This window comes from Silurus meridionalis, chromosome 17 (assembly GCF_014805685.1).
Source record: "Silurus meridionalis isolate SWU-2019-XX chromosome 17, ASM1480568v1, whole genome shotgun sequence".
Lineage (NCBI taxonomy): Eukaryota > Metazoa > Chordata > Actinopteri > Siluriformes > Siluridae > Silurus > Silurus meridionalis.
This window is the reverse complement of record NC_060900.1, coordinates 16,538,220-16,561,969: the sequence shown is the minus strand read 5'-3', so window position 1 is coordinate 16,561,969 and position 23,750 is coordinate 16,538,220. Positions and strand designations below refer to the sequence as shown.

Sequence of the window (23,750 nt, the reverse complement as noted above, 5' to 3'; positions counted from 1 at the left end):
AGACAGATGGTCTGCTGTGGCGAACCCTAATGGGAGAAGCCGAAAGAAGAAGTAGATAATTTGTGGAAAAACTATGAAAATAAATCTACTAATAAACTAAACCTGTAAAAGTTCACAGTTTGTAATGCTATATTCACCATGACTTTATATAAAATATATTTTAAATAAAAATAAATAATAATATATGCTTCTCAGCACAGCCTTTTCTTGTCTTGAAATTTGACAAAGGGCAATATGTAATATTTAGTGGTAGAATGTATCCTAACACTATTTTCTTTGCTCTTTTTACATCTCTATATTTGCAAAATGGAATCAGGAGTCCATATTGTTTGTTGGATGTTTGTTGAAGGGGAAGAGCTAATCTGGGATTGCGTTCCAGTTTAATCTTTGGTGATGTAATTAGATTGCAAGCAACGACTTAAATCCTGTTACAACACCTAAGATTAACACGTGGTGCTTTGGAGGTTTCTTTAGGAAAATGTGCTAAAAGCAGATTGACAATTTGTTTGAATGTGTGTGTGTTCTGTAGAAACAGAGTCTATTACAACTGTAATATTTTATAGTAAAAAAATTGACTAATTGCAATTTTCATGGGACATATTTCATATATCGCAAGTTTTCAAATAATTTTTATTTATTCCATTCCAAAAATGCAAGAACACAAACATAAAACTCTGAAAGAAATTTAAATTAAGTAAAAAAGAAATCTATATACAGATTGTGATAAGTACATATAGTAAACAACAATGCACATTATATAAATGAGAAGTGCACAGTAGTGCCTGTAGCAGCAGTAAGATTAGTGTAAAATGATTCTTAGTCCTTAACAGCTAGGAAGTATAAATGATGGGAATTAGTTTGAATTTTTTGTCCTTCAATCACAAATATCATTTATACTTATTTATACTAAAAAAGCTTATATATTTTTTTTAACCTCCAGTTGAAGTAATCCTCCAATCCTGTTGACTATATACACAAATACATACTCTTCCTTTGTTGGTCTGTATGTTGTTCTGTTGCTGTTTTAAAGCTGTTTAATCTGCTGTTTTGACACTTTGAAATGTCACCGATAAAACAATGAGAGAGTCAGAAGTCAAGTGAGTGAGTAGACTCATTTGTCTAATCAGTCTAAACAGTTCCCTGAATCAAAGTGCTACAACTAACACAGGGCAACATGAGACATCAGACATTCATATACACAAAGACTCTACAATATCTCTATTGTATACTAATATGGGATTGCGTTCCGGGTTAATCTTTAGTATAGACAAATAAAAGAATAAACAATGCCTAGCTTTCATTTCCAATGGACAATGTAAAGAATTAGCTGCAATATGTATTTAAAAAAAATAGTGTGCAGCCCTAAGATGTACCTAATATATACATATATATTAACAAAAACACTGTATGGTCAAAAGTATGTGGAAAACTGACCATTAAACACTTTGTAATTGTGTCCATATACTTTTGACCATACAGTGGGATGCATTAATTTTAATTACAGACACATGACACACCAGCCCATGTGGCCTTACATAATAAAATGAAAGTATTATTTGTTAATAATGACATTTTAACGAAATTGAACTGATCATATCATGGAAAGTATGTTTATATTCTATGCTTTGTTGTGCTTTTTGTTTTTTTATTGTTAATCTTAGAATTATATCATAGGTCATGCAAAATAATGCTATATTTCATGTATATTGCATTTTGAAGTGTTTTCTTTGTGCCAGAAAAAAAAGTGGGCACATTTTTGTACCTTTAAAGATTTTTGGGTTGTGAAAAGGTGGAAATATATAAAGTTGTACATACACACAAATGAGTATTTCTGTTATGGAAAAATTGGTTATTTTATTTATTTATTTTCAAAACTTTTTTATAACTAAACTATTCCTTGTGTTAAAAAGGAAAAAATCAATAAATTCTAGGTCTCACTAGGTCAGGGATCATTTGGCAATGCATCGTTCCATTTATCAGAACACACTGCCCACTGTCACCACACACACACACACACACACACACACACACGAGATCTCCTGTATCCCAGTTCTAAGACCCTGGAACCAGCATGCAGTCTCAGGTCTGGGACAGGGTTAGTTTCCGTCGTGTTGTTGCACTGTGTGATTTTAGTCCCCGGCTGTAGGTCTTTCACAGGTGGGAGACGCTCTAATGCCTTCATCGACCAAGAGCTCCCTGAGGACCTCCCGCTGCTTTCATATGGAAATCGAGCCCTGTTTCATTAGCTGATCTTTCAATTCAGGGAATGATCCGGGCACAGAGACCTGACCATCTGCCAGCTGGACGAAACCATAAAATTAACAAAAGAAGTGAGACACTGAACGTCTGTCAAGAATATTTGACTGAAAATAAATGTGTTATTATTTTTCCCATTGGTCACAAAATGCCACAGTTTAACGCGACAGTGTTAGTGTTTGCGAAGTGTTGTGCTGGAAGAAAGGTGCGAGACAATTTCATTTAGTCATTGTGGCTCCCCTTCATCAACTCAATAGTTGACGACTATTTGCCAGCTGTCCCAGGCACTCGCCTCTTGTTTAGCGCTATTGTCTCGTCTATTCACGCTCCCAGCAGCCTACTGCATCAGAAAGCGTGTGTATTCACCGAGACTGGGACTCAGAAAGTCTCATGATTAGGGGTAGTGCAGAGAAGAGACAAATATCTTATCTTATTATATACAAAAATGCATTTCACCTATCCATAATAGTATTTCAGAATGAATCAAAGCTAAGTAGGGTTTTAAAATAGTAAGTCAATTATCAGCAAGATGTGCGTATTTTACTCGACTCCCCCCTACTTGGGATTGAAATAGTACGACCCAGAGGCAGCCGGACTCTCTCTTTGATTAGTTCCAGCATCTTCATCAGCAGTTCACAGCCGTCTACCTGTGCGCTAAGGTTTGCGCGTGCGCGTAGGGGGCCTGCTGAGTGCCTGGACTCATGGATTGAAAAGTTGATAAGCTCATTTCCAGACACATCTCAGAGCAAAAATTCAAAAGGTAGGACTATGTGGAAGTTCAAGATATTTAATATAATCTGTTCTTCTAATACTTTACTGGAAATCTGTTGTAGCTACTGCAGTTATTTCATCTACCATTTTCACAGTGTTTAGTCTATATTCTGCTTATATAGTGTATGTGTATATTATTGTTCATAGTACATATATATTCATCTGTATATTATATTCATAGTACATATATATTCATCTGTATATTATGTTCATAGTTCATATATATTCATCTGTATATTATATTCATAGTACATATACATCTGTAAATTACTGTTTATAGTCCTATATTACCATTCTATTTAACTTATGTAAATCATGTAAAAACTGAATATCCTGCACTTGCTGCTATTGCACTCTGGTTAAACCCAAACTGCATTTCCTTGCCTTGTACTTATACATGTGTAATGACAACAAAGTTGAATCGAATCGAATCAAATCATCTAAATATATATATATATATATATATATATATATATATATATATATATATATATATATATATATTGATAGTTGATAGTCACGGACATTTGATATTGTGAACTCTATTACAGCACTAGGCCGTATGCCAAGCTAATAATGATAGTAGTAGTAATAATAATTATTATAATAATAATAATAATAATAACAACTAGAATTACAGTCAATGGATGCATGTCAGTCCTTTAAAAAATGTTTTATTATATGATAAGAAATATACAGTAATTTAGGTTTGTTGTTCACTTGAGGCAAGCATTTTTAGAGATTTGTGGATTTTTTCGAGAATTGCATATTAATCTACATTTATATTATACATTGAAAACTAGTTTGCAGTTAGCAGATCAATACAGCAGATTCTGCATTAATAAGCTTGATTAGGTCCCCTTATTTCACATTGCCTGTGCAGGGATATACATCTGATTAAATCATCACAACTATAATGTTAATGGCAGTTTGTTCATTTTTACCAACATGCCACATCATTTGTTTGATCACATCTGCAATCTGAGGAAAATAAATGCGTAATATTTTTTGTGCCTTTTTACACACATATCATTTGCCATGTCATATTATTTATTGCTTGATGAGAGTTTCATAGAGGGATTAATTCTTTCCTAATATGTTTCTGCACTTTTTTTGTTGCATTTTTATCTGCATAAAATTGAGCAACTAATGCAATATTTTGTTGCATTTTTCTGTCCTCTTTTTACCAAATCTGTTCTGAACATGTAATCTTTGGTTTAAATAGTTTAGGGATTTTCACCAGACACAGAAATAAGTCATACTGTAAAGTCGTTTTTGCCTCTCCCATAACATCAGTATGTAAGCACTTCAGCACCCCGTTAATTACAGGCTGTGCATACATGCTGGTTCGGGTTCAAGTCTCCCCTCAGACTTTCCAACATTTAGCCCACTTTGGGAATTCCAAACCTTAACCACAGTGGTAATGAATATGGCATTAGATGCAATCCAACATATTGGAGCTCAACTAATAAAGCATGCTGGAAAAGCCGGGGGAGACGACACATCCCACGCACTCCATAAACACCCATTTCCTGTGATGTCTCTTAGTTATGCTTCAGTGAGATATGAGGATGGGTGGGACAGTATACCACAGAATTTTGCTTCAGATGAGCAGATTACTATGTCCTGTTTGTTCATTTAGTGCAATTAGGTGATTAACGAGACAGACATTAAGTCATATTTTTCAGGATGGGGTGGAGTGTAGTATAAATGTAGTATGCATAGTTGTTTGGGAGGTTTCAGTGGTTTTAATAGTATGTTGCTCTGACGCTATTCATCCCACAGTTCTTACCACATTCATTCACACACAGCTAAAATAAGAGAAAAGAATTGTATACTCTGCATTCTTAGGTTGGAGACACAAATGAATACTGTCTTTTCAGCAAAGGCTGGTCTTTGCTTACATGCATTCTTTGCAAAGCTGCATCTGCCTATATGAGTTATGAGCCTGAATAATTATAAAGTCACAAGGGATTCTACAGTAGTATTCTGTGATCCTGTATAATGACGAGGCTACTATACTCTGGTCTCAAATAGGATGTTAATGTATGTTGCTGCTAATTTGGAAACCATTCAAACTTGTTTTTGTGTGACCTAGCTTTGCCTGGTCACGAGATAGTGTAAGATCTTTTTTTAGAGATTAAAAGGTCTTTTTATCTGTTTCTTGGTTAGATAAGTGAGATATTTATTGATGTTCAATTTAAGTAGGTCATTCAAAATCTTAGAGGAATAAATATGCTACTAAATCAGGTTGAGGGGAAGATTACTCTTTATACTTCAAATTTTTTAAGTTCCACTGAAGCTTGTTATCAGAAGTATGTTGTAATCTTTGAAATAAGAGAGGCCTTAATGAACATAATAGCACCCTCTCCCTGAGGCAGAGTCAAGCCTCAGACATTGTTCCACTCAACGCTGAAAAGGAAGTTTTTTGTGGGGGGACGACAGGTGCAGGCTCCGGGAGGGGGAGCACTCCTATGGCCATCTGCTTTCTTTTGGGGTGTTTAGATTTCCAAACACATTCACCCACACACTCTATCACCACATCAGTGTGTGGGTGTGCGCACACACATATGCCTGCATTAGACCAGGTCGCCATGGCGTTGTATAGAGAATAAGCCCTGGCACATGTGCACGGTCAACTATGGGGTTTGTTTCTATTGTGTTGTGAAACATTAAAGCAGTGGAGGAGGTGTAGGCTATCTATCTTCAAAAGGATGGCTGGATATGTCAAAAAAAACCAGTTGCACTTTCTCTAGCCTCAGTTGTCGTGTAGATTCAGAGGAGCCAGCGTGCTCAGCATTTGCTTAAGAGTAAGGGTAGGCTATGCATATCACATGCCACTCATTTGGTTGACAAATAACAAGTGGTTCCTAGACTGAGAGCAATATGATAACAAGGTGTACAAGTTAAAAACAGGAAGTAGACTTGGATTTCATGCTGTGTTTCTTATCGACAGAGACTCTGGAACAGTTTACATATGAAAACAGGAAACATGGACTGCAAGGAAGAAATGAGTGACTCAGACAGCGGGATCATCTTAAATTCTGGTACGCACTTATATCATAGCAAATATCGTGGATTGGAGTAGAATGTGTATATTAATCTACAATGAACACTGTAATGATGGATACATCTGCATGATGAAATCTGCAGTATTGCTAATATAAGATATACAATTTAAAACATTACTGACATGATTAAGTTTCTTTATTGAAATCCAATGCAGAAGAAAAAACATTCTATTCTAATGAAACAAAAACATTAGTATACATTTAGCAAATTATAAACTAACTTCTAGTTTTAATGTCACATTATATTCACTCTATAACATCTGAATTTTAATTTGATTATACTTAACTTTCATGCAGATGAAATGAAAGTCTAATTTGGCAACACGGAACAACATCTCCTCATAAATGCATTGTGTTTACTTGTGAAGGTCCAGACAGTCCTACATCTCCTGTGAAGGACATCAGCTCTCACACACGGGCCATGAAGCTTAAGCACCAGGCTCTGGAGGACAAACTGGAGCTGTGCTTTCTGGAGCTCAAGAAACTGTGCATCAGAGAGGCAGTGAGTAATATTTTGTTGTCTTTTTTTTTTTTTTTTTTATAGATTATATAAACCAAAAATAGATGTGATAGATGATGATTTGTAATATCTTACATTATTATAATAAAAGATTACATGGGAGTTGAATGTACAGTTATTGTGTATGATAAACAGGAAGAGTAAAATTGACCTTACAGGTATAATAATGATGTTGACAATTGATCGTTACAAAAAAAAAGTAAGAGTTGCTTCAAGTGAGTTTTTTAACCAATCAATAGTCATTGTGAACCTATGTTCTTTTAGTAAGCTTTCCTTTGTTCTTCATTGGAGTCAGCAGTGGGCAGAAACAGATGCTTTTTTGCAAGATAGTCTGGGTGTTTCTTATTCACACTAATTCACACTTTTTTTGAAGGAACTTACTGGAAAGCTGTCACCTGACTATCCTTTGCTGCCAAATGAGAAAGCACCACAAATCAGGAGACGTGTCGGAGCATCCTTTAAACTGGATGAAGGGTTGCTTCCGCATGGAGATGGACAGGTACAGGAACCAAAGCTAATATTTCCTTCAGGACAGGATGTTTTTATATAAAGCAAACCACTGAGGTCAAAAATGCTGCCAGATGTTATTTGCTTTTGTTTTGTCCTCAGATATTTATTCAGAATTAAAAGAACAGACTATTTATCAGAGTCCGTACATAATAACTGCCCTTTCACACACTTCTCTTGCTCTTGCTTTGAATGGGTTCCCTTTAGAAATCAGAGTTGCATTCACTTGAGGCTGATTTGGCCCTCCAGAGGCAGATATATGAAGCAGCTCGGAGGCTGTCTCTTGAGGAACACATCAGCAAGCCTGTGAGGAAGAGCCGACAGCAGCAATGTAAACGTGAGGAAAAGAAAGTAAAGGAGCTACAGGAAGCCGTTTCAAAACACTGCATTAATTACGGACGTGTTTCTACAAAGACCTGCCATTCCTCCAGGCAGAGTGGTAAGACCCTGAATCTGACTGTTTTCTTTACACTGATTGCCAGCATGATTTTGACACTTTGTCATACAATGTTTTAATGTATGATATTTTTATTATTATTGTTATGAAACTTTTTAAATATGACTGTAGAGCATTTATAGTCATAATATTTGCTTTAAACCTGTCTCTGGTTAACATTTTACATCTGTCGTTAGCTTTATTTGGGTTAATTGATATGAAACCATTAGATCTTTTTTTGGTATTTAATTTAATTAATTCGTTTTTTTATGATGAGTTACATCAACAGTGGTTATTCACATTACTACAGAATAATGATGAGCATGATATAAAACTATTATGCCTATAATGCATAAAGTGGATTTCTAAATGCATAGTAATACATCATTTAACAACTAACTTGTGTTCTGTTTACCAGACTTGTGCATATCTGATGACAGCTCACTGTCTGATGCCGCTGCCCACGATGATGGTGAGGGTCACATCCTTTGATGTTACTCATATCACTGAAATCTAACTTTAGCCATTTTCAGTCTAAACAAAGACATTTTTCTGTTACAGATATAGAACCAGGCCCAATGTCCCCAGTGAATGGTTTCCAGCATGTGCTGAACCTCTCGCCTTGTCATGGAGCAAAACACGCCAGTTCTAGCTCCAGCCTGGAATATGAGCGCTCTCCTATCCAAAACATGCCATGGAGAGAATCCAGTCTAGATCAGCCATATCAGAAACAGAAGAAGCTTCCTTCTGCAAACAGCAGCAGGTCGAGGTAAAGATAAAGAAACATTTCTAAACTAAAAAGTTGTATGGAACTTGACCATTCCCATCATTTAAACCTTTAGGAAACGCTAGAATCTATTTTTATTTATTTCTTTTTAACAAGCAATTATTTTGCATGCTTTTGGCCAATGAGCCGATCACACAATCGTATGATTGTATAATCTGATTTTTGTTTCTAAAGGCCTGTATTAGTGTCATAATTATTAATTAATTTATTTACTATGTAGGTTTTTTGTTTGGACCTTATTAGTAATAATAATAAAAGCAATTAATATTAGATTAGGTTATCAATGATTAAATCACTCAAAGGCTCACTAATGTTTGTATACATTTATTACACTACTCAACAGCAGTCCAACAGGAACTTCAGTAGACCTGAGATTCAATGACATTCCTCCTGCTCCCCAGTTTGTGTTCAAAAGCCTGGCAATGCGCAACAACAACTCCAACAGCGCCCCCTCCACCCCGGAGCTGCCACTGCGTCGCCACCTCTCCCAGTCATTCAGGTAATCCAGTCTAAACAAATTCACATACCACAATTTACAAATACAACCAGTGCTGGAATTGAGGGGGGCTGAGGGGATCTGTGACCCCCTTAAGGCATTAAAGACATAGACTTTTTTAGTAAAAAATATATGAATTACACTACAACTGGGGACCGCCCATAAGACTTTGAGCGCTGAATACAACAGATTTTTATTAAAAGGGTTTTGGTTTTCATTTAAACACCAGTACACAGTGATACAGTTTATTCATAGAGAAATATATCTTTATTTATATTTTGCAACATTTATCCGTTTAGTCATTTGTACAAAATCTTTGATCGAAAAGAATCAGATATTGAAAGAAACAGACTTAAGGTCGAAAGTAGCCATTTTTACAATTTAGCTCTTAATACGGAAACATTTATTTTTCCCATTATATTACTGCTGAGTGCTCTGTATAATAATCCATGAACTGAACATTGCTGTTCCCACACTGCTGGTGCCTATAATAGAAACAGGCCTCGCCCCACCTTTTACATCCTAGTTTATCTCTAGGGCAGAACACTGACAAGTTTACAGTCTATATATAGAATTCTTTATTGTTGGATCTTCTTTCAATTTGCACTCTTATAGAGGATCATTCTCAGCATTCAGTTGTTTTAAGAATGTAAAATTTTTATTTGCTGTCTGTTCTTTCAAAATATTGTACCATATTGTATAAGGTACTGAGCTAAAATATCTCGAACTAAAACTTTTCTGTTATACCACTTTGGGAGTGTAGCTTTAATATGTGATGTAATATAATAATAGAATTATAAAATGTTTGTTTTAATGGGTATGATAAGTACATTCATGTGACCGACTTAAGGTATTTATTTCATATTGTATATACAGTAATTCATAAGTTATTTATGATTATTAAATATTTGATCATTTGTATTAACATTTTTTTTAACTTTTTGATGATTCCAAAATGTTTACAACAGGTTTCCCCGAGCCAAGCCTGAAGTAAGCAAACCGAGTTTAGACCTGAGTCGTGGAAGGACTAAGCTCCCTCGTCGTCACGTCACTGACTTTGCCTTGGTTTACTCAGTGCAGCGTCTGTATCAGTGCAGCTCAGAGGACAGCAGCTCAGAGCACTCCATATCCTCCTACAGCAGCTCGTCCAGCCATGAGTTAACATCTGAGGCGAACAAAGCCTGCCCACCTCCTTACAGTCTCCACCACACCACTCAAAACAACTCCCAGGGTCAGCGCTCAACTAACCCCATGCTTGCCAAAAACAATCATACTGTCCACAAACAAATAAACAAATCAGCTGTGAGCAGCCCCTGTCAAAATAATAGCCAGGACCGGATTCTTCCAGAGAGAGAGATAAAAAAGCTGAATATAACAATGACCACCACAAAGACTAATAATCAGCAAGTAGAGGTAAGTTCACCTAAGCGTGTACTTAAACCCCCTCCACCGTACCACAGGCTGGGCCGCACACCTTCACTGAAGGAGTATCCTAATCATCCTAGCAGGCTACTTCCTCGAGATGTTGTCTCAAATGACCTCAGGGCATGGCATGAGAGGAACAGTGTTAGAGAAATTAAGTTTCGGCCATTGGAGAGACACGGATCGATGCGTGTTAAACGCTCACCAGATCAAGAGCCGCCATCCTACTACCAGACCCAGTCTCAGAGACAGGTAAAGACTTTGTTGTACAAATTACTCAATGAATTAATGCTGTGGAAAGTAATATGTTTACAACTAATATTTTTTATAGTAATATAATGAAACATGTAAAGGTATGTCTGACACATTGTTGCTTTGGTCAATTGCAGACTTCTCAGAAAGTGATCTTACAGCGAGCTCCTGACGGAACTCCTCTGCAGTGGTATGAAGAAGAAGAGCATGAGATTGTAAGCCAGGTCTAGACCACAGTCAGCTGGAATGCAGACACCTCGTTAACCATCTTTCTTTTATATGTTTTAATAAATTTTTTTAAATCTATTTATTGAGCCAATGGACTCTGATGCTGTCTGATAAAATGCTGATTGAGTAAACAGTGACGTTGAGCCAAATTGATGTGGCACAGATTTTCACCAGCTGTAGAGCTCATCATCACTTAAACACTGACTGAAATTCAAGTCTGTGAATAACCTAATTGTAAGGCATCATGCCATGTGATGAGGACATAAATATAACTATTATGATTAGTTCATGTGTACAGTTACTCTTTCTAAAGTCTCCTGGAAAGTGCATTTTCAAATCTGTTTGTGTCTGGTACACAGCTTTCTATTCCCTAGTGTTTTAAAGCGCTGATTATTTAATGTAATACATTGTGCATTAATATAATATTTGTTGTTTTTATGCTACACAAAAAAAATCTCTTTTTCTTATATCACTTTATCTCTTTTTTCAAATTATGGTTTTCGCATTTAAATGTTATTGTTAGATGCTGCTATGCTGTTTGGTACCACGCTTCTGTTTTTATAAACCACTTGCTAGATTTCATATGTGCAAATATTTTCTTAAATCAGATGTGTTAAACCAGAAATTTTCTCCCTATTTTATATATATATATATATATATATATATATATATATATATATATATATATATTTGAAACTAACAACTTGATATAAATGTTATGCTATTTATAATAAAACATACCCTGTTAAGCTTTAATATTATTAATTGTATTTTGGCATCTCTTGCTACACACACAACTGAAATAAAAAAAAAAACTGCATAGCAAATGTGACGCTTAGATTAACCTTTTATGGGATAATATAACAAAGCCCTAACGTTCAAGCATGTAGACCAGTAGGACACGCCTTGTACATTATATAGACAAAAGCTTGTGGTCATTGTGACCATTGATTTCTATGTGAATTTTGAACATCCTCATCTATAATTTGGTCCATATTTGTTTTTATAATAACACCACTCTTCTGGGAAGATGTTCCACTAGATTTTGCGGTGCCTATGGAGATTTGTGCTGCATAGGGTGTTCGTAAAGTCAGGTACTGATGTAGGCCTGGGGTACAGACAGCATTCCAAGTCATCCCAAAGGTATTTAATAGTGTTGGGGTCAGACCTCTATAGCAGGCCACTCAAGATCTTTCATTCCAACCGATATAAACCATATCTTAATGGAGCTTGTTTAGTGCATGAGGTTTTGCCATGCTAGGACAGGTTTGGGTCTCCTAGTGTAATTGTGTCTCCAAATTTGTAGTAACAAGTTGGTGAAAAATCACATATGGCTGGAAAAGCCAAGTGTCTCAAAATGGCTCATTCCCTGGCTCATCATGCTATTGAACAATGTTTTTATTAATATTTGATGATTTTTGCCTGCCAAAGGGTGTTTTTAAAATAACTATTAATTAATGTAAGAAAATACAGTAATTCTAGACATATTCTACACCTGTACGTAATCTTTATTGTAAGCACATACTGTTATATTGGTTTAACATTAATTTACACCTTAAAAACCAAGTGTTACAGACATGTATCACAACCCCGATGCCTGCCGAAAATGCAATCTGTTAGTCTACTTAAATAACTTTTTCCCCTATCTGTACTTTAGCATTTGGGAAGACTTTAACTTCACTTCATTTTGGGAAATCAGTCGTTCCTTTTTATTTAATGAGTGGTTAAATACTTAACTGGTCAAAAACACAGCAAGCCACCAATCAGGGTGGAGGGTAACTTGTTTGATTGGTGCTTGGTGGTATCTACTTAGCACAAGCACACAGTTCAGCAGCAAACAGAACATTTTAAGAGGAATAAATGATGGAAGAAACTCCTGACCCGAACTCGCCACAACACACGTAGCCTTATTTGCACTATTTTTTGAAGTAGTTAAAAATATTTTTTCATGATAATTTTAATAGAGATCAGTCAGTGTTTGACTCTATATATTTTTATTAATAGATTGGTGTGTAATGAGTAACTGTGTTTTTTACATAAACTGAGTTGATTAAGCCTTAAGACAAAAATGATAATCAAATAAGAAGTCATAGTATTTTGGACACTGAATTAATACTTTAATGTATCTCTATTTAACTCCAGTGCATGGTTTGTGTACTTCATCTACCACTGGTATTAAGAGGTACAATTCAATTATACCCGGGCAATTGCCAAAACCACTACATCAGGAGCCGCTATCTCTACACACAGATGTGACATATAGTAAATATTTCACTGAATAAGAGATACAGATTAGACTAAAGACAAGATGTGTGTGTTTAAAAGAATAGAATATTTTAGTTATATTAATAGCATACCGGAGAGTTCATAGTTCTACAGACAAAGAGATGCTGATCTGGTCCCTCATAGCAGGAGCTCTTATTTGCTAAATAACTACATTCCAAAATCCTTACATATTAGTGACATTTCTATGGTGGTTCAATAACATTTCTATGGTTCCATCAAACAACCATTTAACAACAAAGGGAATGCCCAGGAATGTTTTTGATAACTGCTTGTACATGTACACATGCATGCATGGTAAGACCAACAAAACCATGTCAGTATTAAATACAGCCATCATTCCCTGTAACCCTCAAACTGCCTTTTGGTCTGGTAGTAGTTCTAAATAACACTTATCAGGTTTTTTTTACTATATAATTTATTTCAATTTCATTCATTTTGCTCAAATCCATCTCCATCACCAGGGTTGGTGCAAATCACCTGGAAAATGTAATCTAAGATGACCAACAGATACAGACTACTTATGGGACAATGCTAACTTAAGTTACACAATGCCCAGATTATCAGGCTCTAAATAATATCAATGAGATTGTTCTTGTACCAGATGACCATCTTGTCTGCAGGCAAAAACACCTTCACCCAGTGGGCCACCCATTGTAAAGTGTGTACAGTGTTTAGAAAATAATGCTCAGTAGGTTCTGGGGGATCTTGCAATCATAAGAACAGTTCCCAACCTGCTTTTAACTCCTATCTTACCAGACAAATATGCACAAGAAACCATGCGAAAGAAGCCAAACCATTGCATCTATTTGGGATTACAGACATTTACAGCACAGATTTGCTCTACAGGGTTAAATGTCTGCGATTATGTGGGGTTAAAAAAAAAAAAAAAAAAAAGACCATTTAAAAAGCAGTCTATATTACCTTAAGTGCATCAACTTTTTCCATTAAACTATGAATCTTTAGTACATTTTTCAATTTTATAGATCTTTTTATGACGAGTTTTTTTTTTTTTTTACAGAATTATCAAATGTTGCCGTTTCAGTTCAGACAGTTGTAAAAAAGCAAAAGAGAAATGCAGACAAGACAGACTTGGATTACTCCACATTTATTATAGAAAGAACCAGGACAGTATCCCTAATAGAGACGCTGAGGCTTTCCCATGGTGCTCTTGATGTAAAGAGCTCTGACATTCTGCCAGTTCTTCTTCAGCAGAGACACCAGGAAGTTGACAGAGAGGTGAATGTTGTAGACCAGCTCATCCTCAGACATCCTTACATGGCCCACTGCCACAGCCAGACACAGCACCTAGACAAATCCCATACAAAAACCATTAATGGTGTTATCAGGGATTTCACAGACAGTAACCAACATATTTCTATAAACTGTACCTTCTTCATCTGGAATTTGATTGTGGATTTGACCTCATCCACCTTGGTATTCAGATTCTCGTTGTGAGTGAGCAAAGAGGGAAACTTTCCAGCTTTGTTCAAGCCAGGGCCCAGGATACGAGGGATCTGCTTAATCAGGGACTCAGAAGCCAGGAAGGCATCATATTTCTTTGCTGTGGAGTCAAGGAAAGTTGTTAATTTAGCAATGTCGTGTGTATATTAAACTTTTGAAAAATACCCAGGTCTGTTGAAGTAGTAGCAACAGGGCACATTGTTTAATAGTCATTTTTCAGAACAATACGTGTCTGCTACACACATCCACCATGTAAAGGTAAAAACCAGAGAAGTCGCTAAAGCATGGCCAAAATGCATCACTTAACCACATTAACTTGTGCCCAAAAATCAGTCAACTTTTAGATTTGTGTTAGTTTTACTAATAAAATCATTACTGAAGCCTTATTCAATACATTGCCTGCAATATTATGAAGCCCTATATATGATTAACATTTAGAAAACACAAATGAAAACTCTGCTTTGCTTTCATTCCACTTTCAAAACTCACTTTTCAGAGAGGTTTCAGTTTGCTGCACACGTCAAAGTTTAGCAGTAAGTTATTAAATACGACAATTCTCTATGTATCTCCATGCAGACTTTAAGAACAAAAAATCTAAACTTGGGAATAATTGAAAAAAAAAAAAAATTACCCAGTTTCTTGACCAGCTTCTTGTTCTTGTTAAGCTTTTTGAGTGCCTCAATGTCCATGTGTGGGATTTCGGCAGCCTTGGCTTCATCACAATGCTGTTGGTCACCGAGAACACACACCGAGAATTTGGGACGTGGAGTGGTCTTCAGCCTGTCAGAGACAAATTAACAAACCCACCAATAAAATAAAGAGCTGCAAACTCTTACAAGCCAAATGACCCAAAGCGGGAATCTTACCCATACCACATCGGCTGTCGTAGGTTGCCGAAAGCACAGTCATAATTAAATTGTCGGCTTAGGGATGAAAGCACATACATGCCCAACCCTTTAGCCTCCCCTCATGTTTTAAGACCCAGGGTAGGGGTCCGTCTGCTTTACTAGCCCAGCTCCAGGGTGTAGGCAGACTACCCAGGTCACTTCTCTAAGCCTACCACTAGCCCACCTGAAAAAATCAGCTCAACTTTAAGCCAAGTAGAATTTTACAAATACATGTTGCAATAAATGATCTACACACAGGCAGGGTAGTGTGCAGGCCGAGAGAAGGTTGGGTGAAACAGTAAAGGTCCGAACCTGACTGTGCCTGAGAAACGCTTGTCCTTCTGGGGATCATAGTTCTTTAAGCTGATCTGCAGCTCCACGGTTTCCAGAAACCTGAACAAGTAAGAAATGGGGAATATTTATGTAATATTCAGAGGAAAACAATATTACACAGATTACACTTATTACAACGTGCTGGTATCATGCTGCGGGAAGTAGAAGCTAAGGTAGAAGTTCATACATGGACATATCCAGCGTTCCTGTAAAACAAGAGATCTTAAAGTATAATTATCTAATTCTCACTTTTTCCTCTTGGAAATGGAGCCAGCCTGCACCTCCCGAACAGCCTCGTACAGCGTATCTCTTGAGACCTTGCTGTAATAAAACATTAATATATACATCAGTTGTACACACACACACACACACACACACACACACACACACACACATATATATATATATATATATATATATATATATATATATATATATATAAAAATCCGAACGCAATTCAGTCGTTCAGTCCAACAATTCCATCGGCACGATCTATGCTAATGAAGCTAAAATAAACCTAATCGTAGTCTTGTACAGACTAATACAATAACAAAATATAAGTTCGAAATATGTAGTGTAAATCTACCCATGTATATTATTAACTGAAAGCCCGATAGTGCCCAGATTTCACCGGATTAAAATTCTGAGCTCCAGTTAAAGTGACGGTGAGCCGGCAGTGCACCACAGCCGTAGCCTAAATCCGTGTATAGAAACTTTCACGCCGTCTTTATTAGCAGCACAAACAACCAAACTCAACGTAGGATTATTATTAAGTCTAAAAACGTGCGTTTGAAAGAGAATAATATACCAAATAAACCAATTTTTAACACGCTTCTTACCGTACCTCATTTTTGTTCGTCTTCCCCTGCCACACGGAGCTCGAAAAAGGAAGAGCGGACGGAAGTGACGATAATTATAGGCGCCTAAAGCTCAAACACGCGCTGCCGAAGCGTCCATGTTTGTTGTGGCCAAATAAGGTCATTTTTAACATACGGATATTGTACTGTACATATTATATTATTTTATCTATCTCTGAGTTTTAATATTCTACATGATAAATCAGTCATTAAAGTTTTTTTATTTAAATGGATTCAAATATATTTTATATTACATAAATGTAATAGTATAGTATAGTATAGTATAGTATAGTATAGTATAGTAAATTAAAATGTACATTGTTTCACCAAAGGCTGCGTGTGCACGATAGTGGACTTCAGGGCATATTCCTGCCTCACACCTAGTTTTCCCAAGATAGGATCCACCACAACCCTTACTGGTTGAGCCATATCTAAACACAATATAATTATAGATACACACAATGCTTCAAACCTCATCTATTCACCAAATGAACAATACATTACAACATTTAAAGTAGCCTATTATGACCATTTTCCATCTTATCCAGAAAGAACTGTGTTTCTTTGACCACATGCCCAGTGCCCCCAACCTAGACAGTTTTGTGGGACATTTTGTATTGGCCAAGCATACAAACACAAAAGCAACTTTCCAAAACAGCTAAAATACATGAACACAGGGTGGTTTCCACTGAAGGCGAGATAGCTCAATTGCCCTTCATACATAAACACTTACTATAAATATCTTCCACCATAACATAACCACCATGTCCAGTATATAGAGAAAGAGGTCTCTAGCTTTGTCTGTATACTTCCAACCTGCCTTATACTTTGCAAGCATGTGATTTGTGTATTAATTCTGCTAGGGCTTTCCAGTGCTCACAGTCCTCACATTACTGTTTATAAGTTAATAATACTCTTTCATTAGAACCTTTTAAATAAATGCCCCACATATATTAACTTTAAATAAATGTCCTTTGTTTAATGTAATACAAATATACAGCTGTTTTATTAAGAGACGTTCATAAAATATACAAATCAATCACAATTACTTTATCATTTAAATTCATTTGGTAACAATGAAATATTAACATTATTAGAAAAAGCTCATCAGTGCTACATGTTCATTTATTTAGACTTATTACAATTTGATAGAAAATTTATTGTAATTTTAACAAGACTACATTATATAGATTAATGACAAATGCGCTTTAAAGCAGCTTGGAGGGACTTCTTCAGGAAAGTCTCATTAAATGAAATAGAGCAAGACAGAGTGTGTTGACATGCAGCATTCACCTGAAAGAAGCAGAGAAGATTTTATACAAATATTTTATTATATGACATTAAACAACACAAACTCACAAAGGAAACACCATAGACTTAAGACCCAAGTTAATTGCTTCTTTTTTTTTGACTCACATGAGACTGGAACTTTGTCACAACAGTGAGCATCACTTTGGCGAATTTCATAGACTTGGTGAAGTGCGGAGACTGAGCACTTAACTGATTGATGAAAAGCGAAAAAATCTCTTCACTCATCTCAATCTTTAGAAAGTGAAAACAAAAGATACAGTGAGCATATGTTCATCAAGCAAATGTCATAACAAATGGAACATAATAAGCAGAAAATAAAATATAGCAGGCAATCGTAAAATAAGCTGGTAGAGGATTTAAAGTGGAAAAATCTAAGCTGAATGCTTTGCATATCATTAAAAGTCTATACTGCGTATAGGTGTTTAACTGCACAAAGCAATTTTTCAATATATTTATAAAATATATGTATTTTATAATTGTAATATATTTAACGTACTTCATAGTGAAACAATATTTTACCTTTGAATCCAGCAAATCATGGATGAGTGACAAAATTCCCTCGTTCCAGGAACCCACAAGTGTCATCCTGGAAAAAAAGATAATTCACATAGTTTATATGAAACCATGCATACTGTTAGACAAATATAAAAATATGTTTCTCATAAAGCCTGTTAACATCAGTGACGCACTGAAATACAAGAAGCCTGTGATGGGGTTCGAGGCAGTCTTTCACCAGCCGACAGAGCAGTTCAGCTTGGGCACTTCCTGTAGGACACAACAAGGATTTAAAATGCAAACCTCAGAATGTGTTGTGTTTTCAGAAAGAGTTTTACAAATAATATTTCCCACAAACCTGTCCTTCCTTCCTTTATGAGAGGTTCTATAAGAGCCTGACAGGTTGGTCTCGGGTACCGATTGCACAAAGATGTTACAGCGGTGACCAGGCAGCGGGAGGGTGGCTCAGTGAGGGAACGAGCCTGAAGGAGAAAGTGAGAGCACTTCAAGTATCTACAGATCCGATCACATTCACATAAAATGTTTAGCATTTCAATATATTCATATGTTATTTATGCCACAGATAGAATCAATAGCACAGACAGCATCTGCTGTTAGTGCAACATGTGCTACTTTATATAATGTCTTTATGTAAAGAAAACAACTAGAAGGTGATGTAATTGTATTATAAACTTTAAAGTATAAAATTAATTTTATTAAATTGGCCACAGTAATCTTCAGTTCACTGTCAAAGAGTGATATATTTAATCTATTTTTAATATATTCACTACATACTCACTGAACAGGAAATGTTTAAAGTAGAATTAAAAAGCTGTAATGTGGCCTATATGCCAATATCTATTTTGGGACATAAAAAAAATATATATTTCTGTTTTTACAAATGTGTTTAAATAAGAAAGGACCTGAACACTTTAAACTACTTATAAACACAAAATGTATTCAAAGAGTAAACACAACAAAGTTGTTAACATAGAGTAATTATGACAGTTTACTACCTGTCAATGCAAAGGGATTTAAACACAAGTGGTCAGTGGAGTACCATTTACTCCACTGGCATATGTAGGAACAGGCCCTCGTGCCATTTTTAACTATCACTCGACAGCTGCATGGAGTAGAACACATTGTGTGTTATTTACGCATTTACTCATTAATCTTTCATAGGAGCATTTCGAGAAAAAGAAAAAAAGAGTCATCTTAAAAATTCTGTAAATTTAGAAGAACATTCATATTGTTCATGAGCATCAATAAAATTATGCAGACATGGCTTCAATTAATATAAATAGTAATGCGTTACTGCATTTTTATATAAAATCGAATTACCTGTCTGGTTCAAACAGTTTAAGGACTTATAGTTACACACCCAAACCTATGTGTAATGCAGTTATACCTATTAACCTACTTTATTTAAGAACAATTACATTTGAATTTTATTTTTTAAAGTCAAGTTTATTTCTAAAGCTCTTTTTGCATTGTCTCAAAGCAGATTTACAGAATTTAACAGTTAAACGATGTGTATTTATTCCTGATGAGCAGTCAATGGCGACTGTGCCAATGGTGACTGTGACTGTGACTCCCTTAATTAAATCTGTGGTGGGCCATCAGGGCCAGCAAAGCCTCCTCTGCTGGCCTAAACACTATCAGAAGCACTGACTTACATTTACAACCTAAATTATAATATTTGTTCCATGAAATTGTATTAATTTATTCCCAACAGTTTATTCTCTTCATTTCATAGCGTTTGGGAATGGCTGCACTGATGGGAATAAACCTCACGGAACCAACCACAGCCATTAAGGTTACACAAGCCTTAGTGCCGGTCCCAAGCCCGGATAATTAGGAAGGGCATCCAGCATAAAAACATGCGGATGGTCCGCTGTGGCGACCCCTAACGGAGAAGCCAAAAGAAAAAGTATCTTGGCTGCACTGGTTCCAGTATGTGTATGTGGATGTCAGTTTTTCCGTCCTCTGATTGAATGATCAGAGAGAAACTGTTACAGCCAAGTTGATGGTTTTTATAATTGCGACGTGATTGTGGTGGTATCAAGAGGTGGATTAAGTCGGGTAAGTCCCCACTGAAGGCCCAGGTACCAAATGCACGGCCCGCCACTAAATTAAAGTTCAGAATGTCGCTCTATATAGGATTATTGACGTTTGCACATTTATACACAACTTTACCAAATTATTGTTAAATAAGGCACACCTTGTCGAGTAAAAGGCTCTTGATGATGGCCGAGGCTGTGCTGTGGCTGAGATCTGGGGACAGAGCCAACACACCACTACAGAAATGTGGTAAACTCTGCTCAGGTGCTTCAGGTAAACACAGCATTGTACAAAAGACTTCCAGCTGTACAAAGATTGGACCTGTGATTAGTATTAAATGCCGTACACGATATCAGTGACTCAATCCTAAATGCTAATAAAGAAATGAAATATTAATATAGAAGACAAGTTTCAAACAGGTTTTTATGTTTTGTGCATGTCCAACACCTCAAATTGCTCATACCTGATTTGCATTACATTCATTCAGCACTTTAAGTGTAGGCATACAATTCTCATCCCACTGCAGAGAAACAAGAAAAACATTGCTATTATTCCAATGAATAAAAATGTTTTGTTTTTTTTTCATTGATTTTTAACTAGAAACTTAATACCTCTGTTCCAGAGTCCAACAATTCTTTTATCAAAGGAACAGCTGCCTAAAAAAAATCAGTAAATGTTAATTTCTTACAGTACATTCAATGTGATCTGTGCCATTTTATGCCAGCATTTAAATAAACAAAGCTTTGTATAAACCTCTGATGTTTATTGTAACTTTCATCACTAAAGCATATTACTGGTTTCTCACAAAATGCTTTAAAAATGTAAAGAAATGCCAATTTCCATTTCACCTTTATATGATCTGGTAAGAGACTTAAGCAGTCTTCTGGCTCTGGCAGACTTGCTGAAGAGTCTCCTTCCAGCTCCTTGTCACGCTGTACTGTTTTAACATGAGATTCCTCCTGATCTACAACCACTAGTCTGTCTTTAGGGTCACTTTGGGCTGCAAGGTCAGTCCTTCTTCTTTTGCAATGTGGTTCATCTAGATCTGACTCCATGTGAAGATCAGTGATCTCAGTCTTCCTCTTTTTGTGTCCTGTATCCATCTGATATTCTGTAGACATGTCATCAGTCTTATGTTCATTCAGAAATAGATCCCACTTTCCTTTTTCCTGAGAATCTTTAAAACAATTACAGAGGTCTTTCAGGCTCAATACGCATTCCGGTGTGAGGAGTGTGTCTTTTCTAAACTCCTCAACTCCAAGGTCTTTATGAAGCTGACTGATTAAGGAACACATCCATGGATTTTTATTCTCGTCCTGTGAAAGGCAGTGGAGCACAGCCAGTACACTCTCTCGTGGCAAGCCGGGGTGGAGAAGATGCAGAAAACACAGCAGGTCACGCTTAAACGTAGCAGAAAACAGGCAGACCAGTGGCTTACTGCAACAAAATGATTCACAAAGAATTTCTACCATGAAGTCAATTGACTCACAATGACAAAGCAAATGTATATCATTTATTTTCAACAAAAACTGGACAATTCCAGCAATAGCAACCTGTAGTATGAAAGCGAGTAGACACTGGTGTTTCCAGTCTCATGAGACAGTTGAAAGTTTAACTTGGAGCAAATATGCAGCAGCTTTGTGCAGCAACGGCCAATCAGAGTGAAGACGGTGCAGTGACAGTCATAGTGTGCACTTTCTGTCTTCTAGTATGATATGATGTATATAAAAAGCAACCGCAAACATTTACTTTCAACAAGAACTGGGAAATTCTGGCAGCATGATTACTGATGTATGTATGAACATAGAACCCATCTACGAACTACAAGAAATATAAGTGACCTGCCGTAAGCTTATATGATCCCAGGTCTCCATTCTTCAATTTGATAATTATTCCATGATTATGCAAATTGGTCTGTGACGCCATGTGGTGATTTCTAGAAGATACAACTCATTTTTCCCTTAATGGATTACTACACTTTGTAGTAGTTTTAGCGGTTAAACCAGTTTTTTTAACAAGTAAATGAAAAAGTTGAGATCAAATCAAAAGTCAACCCTTACGTTGTGAGTGCATGGGTGTCTTCATCCAAGCATGCTTCATCCTGACATAACGCCTCCAGAAAAGCAGGTAAAGAGGAGTGTGTGTCTGCAGCTCGCTGTTTGACGAGCACTTTCTGAGCACGCATCACTCCTCCTGTAAATAAAGCCTGGACCAGCAGGCGCGAGCTGCCATCCAACCGCTGCAGTAACCCACTCATTAGAAATGTTCTATAGCACATAGACTCCAGTAACCCTATTCTGCCTGGATAGATCAAAGTTAATCTAAAGACTATTCGGGGTGTATGCCTATTTATTTAGCATCGGCCATGAGGTGTTTTTATAGCTTTTATCCATCGGGTTTTGACGCTCAAGAACGTTGAATCTCTTCTTCTTCAGATTGTTGCAAGACAAGTGTATTTCCACACTGCCCTCTACTGTACAATATTCGATTTAATACTTCTATTCGAAAGAATTATCACGTTATAAAAACCGCACGAATTACAATTTGTACACACCAATAAGTTTACAGGTTTATACAAAACAACTATACCAACCTCAACTCTAAGATATACACTGTACATGTCATTTAATACAATAATTTCTAAATAATAGCTTGACTCATGCACATTTACCTGCCAAACAGTCCAGTAGTGTCTGGTATTTTAATCAATTTCTTAATTTAAAACTAAGATGTTTAGATATATAATTAAAATTGTTATATGCTGAAATATATTTGGGGTAAATGATCAATAATTTGGCTGCTTCATGGTATCCTAATAAACAGTACCTCAGTGACAGAGTTGCTATCTAGATTGAAAACAAAATTTCCAAAATATACTTGAATGTGACCCAAGAACTATCAAGTTCTAGATTTAATATGGCAGGCTACAGCAAAACATTGATTATAGGGGTTAAAATTAATCCCGTCTGTAGTCACGTAATTATTTCAACCATTTTATATGGATAGAGTCCTACTTTAACAATTTCCAGGAATCTAACAAAACTTCCTATTTATTCCTACTTTAGCAACCACTCATGACATTTGTATATTTTTTTTTATTTCTCATGGAGGGCATTGCACCCTGTTCAAGGTAATCCAACTCTGGAAAATGTTCAGTAACCCTCACAAGTCACCATTGGCCCATAAATGAGAAGTATTGCAATTTTGATCATAGAGAAATTATTTGCCCTTGATCAGAATAAGGGATAAAGGCAGATGTGTACATGCATTTTTTTTATGTTGCTTTATATAAGATACTTTTCTAAACTGCTGT

General features: G+C 36.2%; 3 protein-coding genes across 4 annotated transcripts; 1 reads left to right on the top strand and 2 right to left on the bottom strand.

Annotated features, from left to right (window-relative positions):
• The first annotated feature begins 1,914 nt into the window (after positions 1-1,914).
• Positions 1,915-10,824, top strand: inavaa (innate immunity activator a). 2 transcript variants are annotated; one of them, XM_046870410.1, is made up of 10 exons: positions 1,915-3,016; positions 5,984-6,074; positions 6,467-6,600; positions 6,992-7,117; positions 7,333-7,564; positions 7,980-8,033; positions 8,123-8,330; positions 8,692-8,847; positions 9,813-10,257; positions 10,350-10,512. In XM_046870410.1, exons 2-10 carry the CDS (start codon positions 6,005-6,007, stop codon positions 10,380-10,382), a joined length of 1,458 nt encoding a protein of 485 aa, XP_046726366.1. In that variant the 5' UTR covers positions 1,915-3,016; positions 5,984-6,004; the 3' UTR covers positions 10,383-10,512. The 2 variants fall into 2 exon arrangements, with proteins under 2 accessions (XP_046726366.1, XP_046726365.1); XM_046870409.1 differs by adding an exon at positions 10,656-10,824 and having other exon boundaries at positions 1,918-3,016; positions 9,813-10,518.
• A 3,297-nt stretch (positions 10,825-14,121) lies between these two features.
• On the bottom strand, positions 14,122-16,675 carry rpl10a (ribosomal protein L10a). The gene is made up of 6 exons (XM_046872332.1): positions 16,558-16,675; positions 15,963-16,034; positions 15,693-15,773; positions 15,125-15,273; positions 14,421-14,593; positions 14,122-14,337 (listed from the first exon to the last, which is right to left on the bottom strand). The coding sequence occupies exons 1-6, from the start codon at positions 16,560-16,562 to the stop codon at positions 14,167-14,169; spliced, it is 651 nt and encodes a 216-aa protein (XP_046728288.1). The 5' UTR covers positions 16,563-16,675; the 3' UTR covers positions 14,122-14,166.
• An 879-nt stretch (positions 16,676-17,554) lies between these two features.
• Positions 17,555-22,978, bottom strand: fance (FA complementation group E). The gene is made up of 10 exons (XM_046871476.1): positions 22,498-22,978; positions 21,286-21,874; positions 21,049-21,093; positions 20,901-20,957; positions 20,598-20,741; positions 18,735-18,858; positions 18,571-18,646; positions 18,401-18,467; positions 17,987-18,112; positions 17,555-17,863 (listed from the first exon to the last, which is right to left on the bottom strand). Exons 1-10 carry the CDS (start codon positions 22,713-22,715, stop codon positions 17,762-17,764), a joined length of 1,548 nt encoding a protein of 515 aa, XP_046727432.1. The 5' UTR covers positions 22,716-22,978; the 3' UTR covers positions 17,555-17,761.
• Between the last annotated feature and the right edge of the window lie 772 nt (positions 22,979-23,750).

What these genes read in the sequence shown, in the direction of transcription:
- inavaa (XM_046870409.1), top strand. Translation starts at nt 6,005, where the DNA reads ATGAAAACAGGAAACATGGACTGCAAGGAAGAAATGAGTGACTCAGAC. An exon ending in CGGGATCATCTTAAATTCTG is followed by an intron (nt 6,075 to 6,466) that starts GTACGCACTTAT and finishes TTACTTGTGAAG; the next exon opens with GTCCAGACAGTCCTACATCT. An exon ending in TTCCGCATGGAGATGGACAG is followed by an intron (nt 7,118 to 7,332) that starts GTACAGGAACCA and finishes GGTTCCCTTTAG; the next exon opens with AAATCAGAGTTGCATTCACT.
- rpl10a (XM_046872332.1), bottom strand. An exon ending in GAAGCTGGTCAAGAAACTGG is followed by an intron (nt 14,594 to 15,124) that starts GTAATTTTTTTT and finishes TTGACTCCACAG; the next exon opens with CAAAGAAATATGATGCCTTC. An exon ending in TCAAATTCCAGATGAAGAAG is followed by an intron (nt 14,338 to 14,420) that starts GTACAGTTTATA and finishes GGATTTGTCTAG; the next exon opens with GTGCTGTGTCTGGCTGTGGC.
- fance (XM_046871476.1), bottom strand. Translation starts at nt 22,715, where the DNA reads ATGTGCTATAGAACATTTCTAATGAGTGGGTTACTGCAGCGGTTGGAT. An exon ending in TCTTACCAGATCATATAAAG is followed by an intron (nt 21,094 to 21,285) that starts GTGAAATGGAAA and finishes GATTTTTTTTAG; the next exon opens with GCAGCTGTTCCTTTGATAAA. An exon ending in TGTTGGACTCTGGAACAGAG is followed by an intron (nt 20,958 to 21,048) that starts GTATTAAGTTTC and finishes GTTTCTCTGCAG; the next exon opens with TGGGATGAGAATTGTATGCC.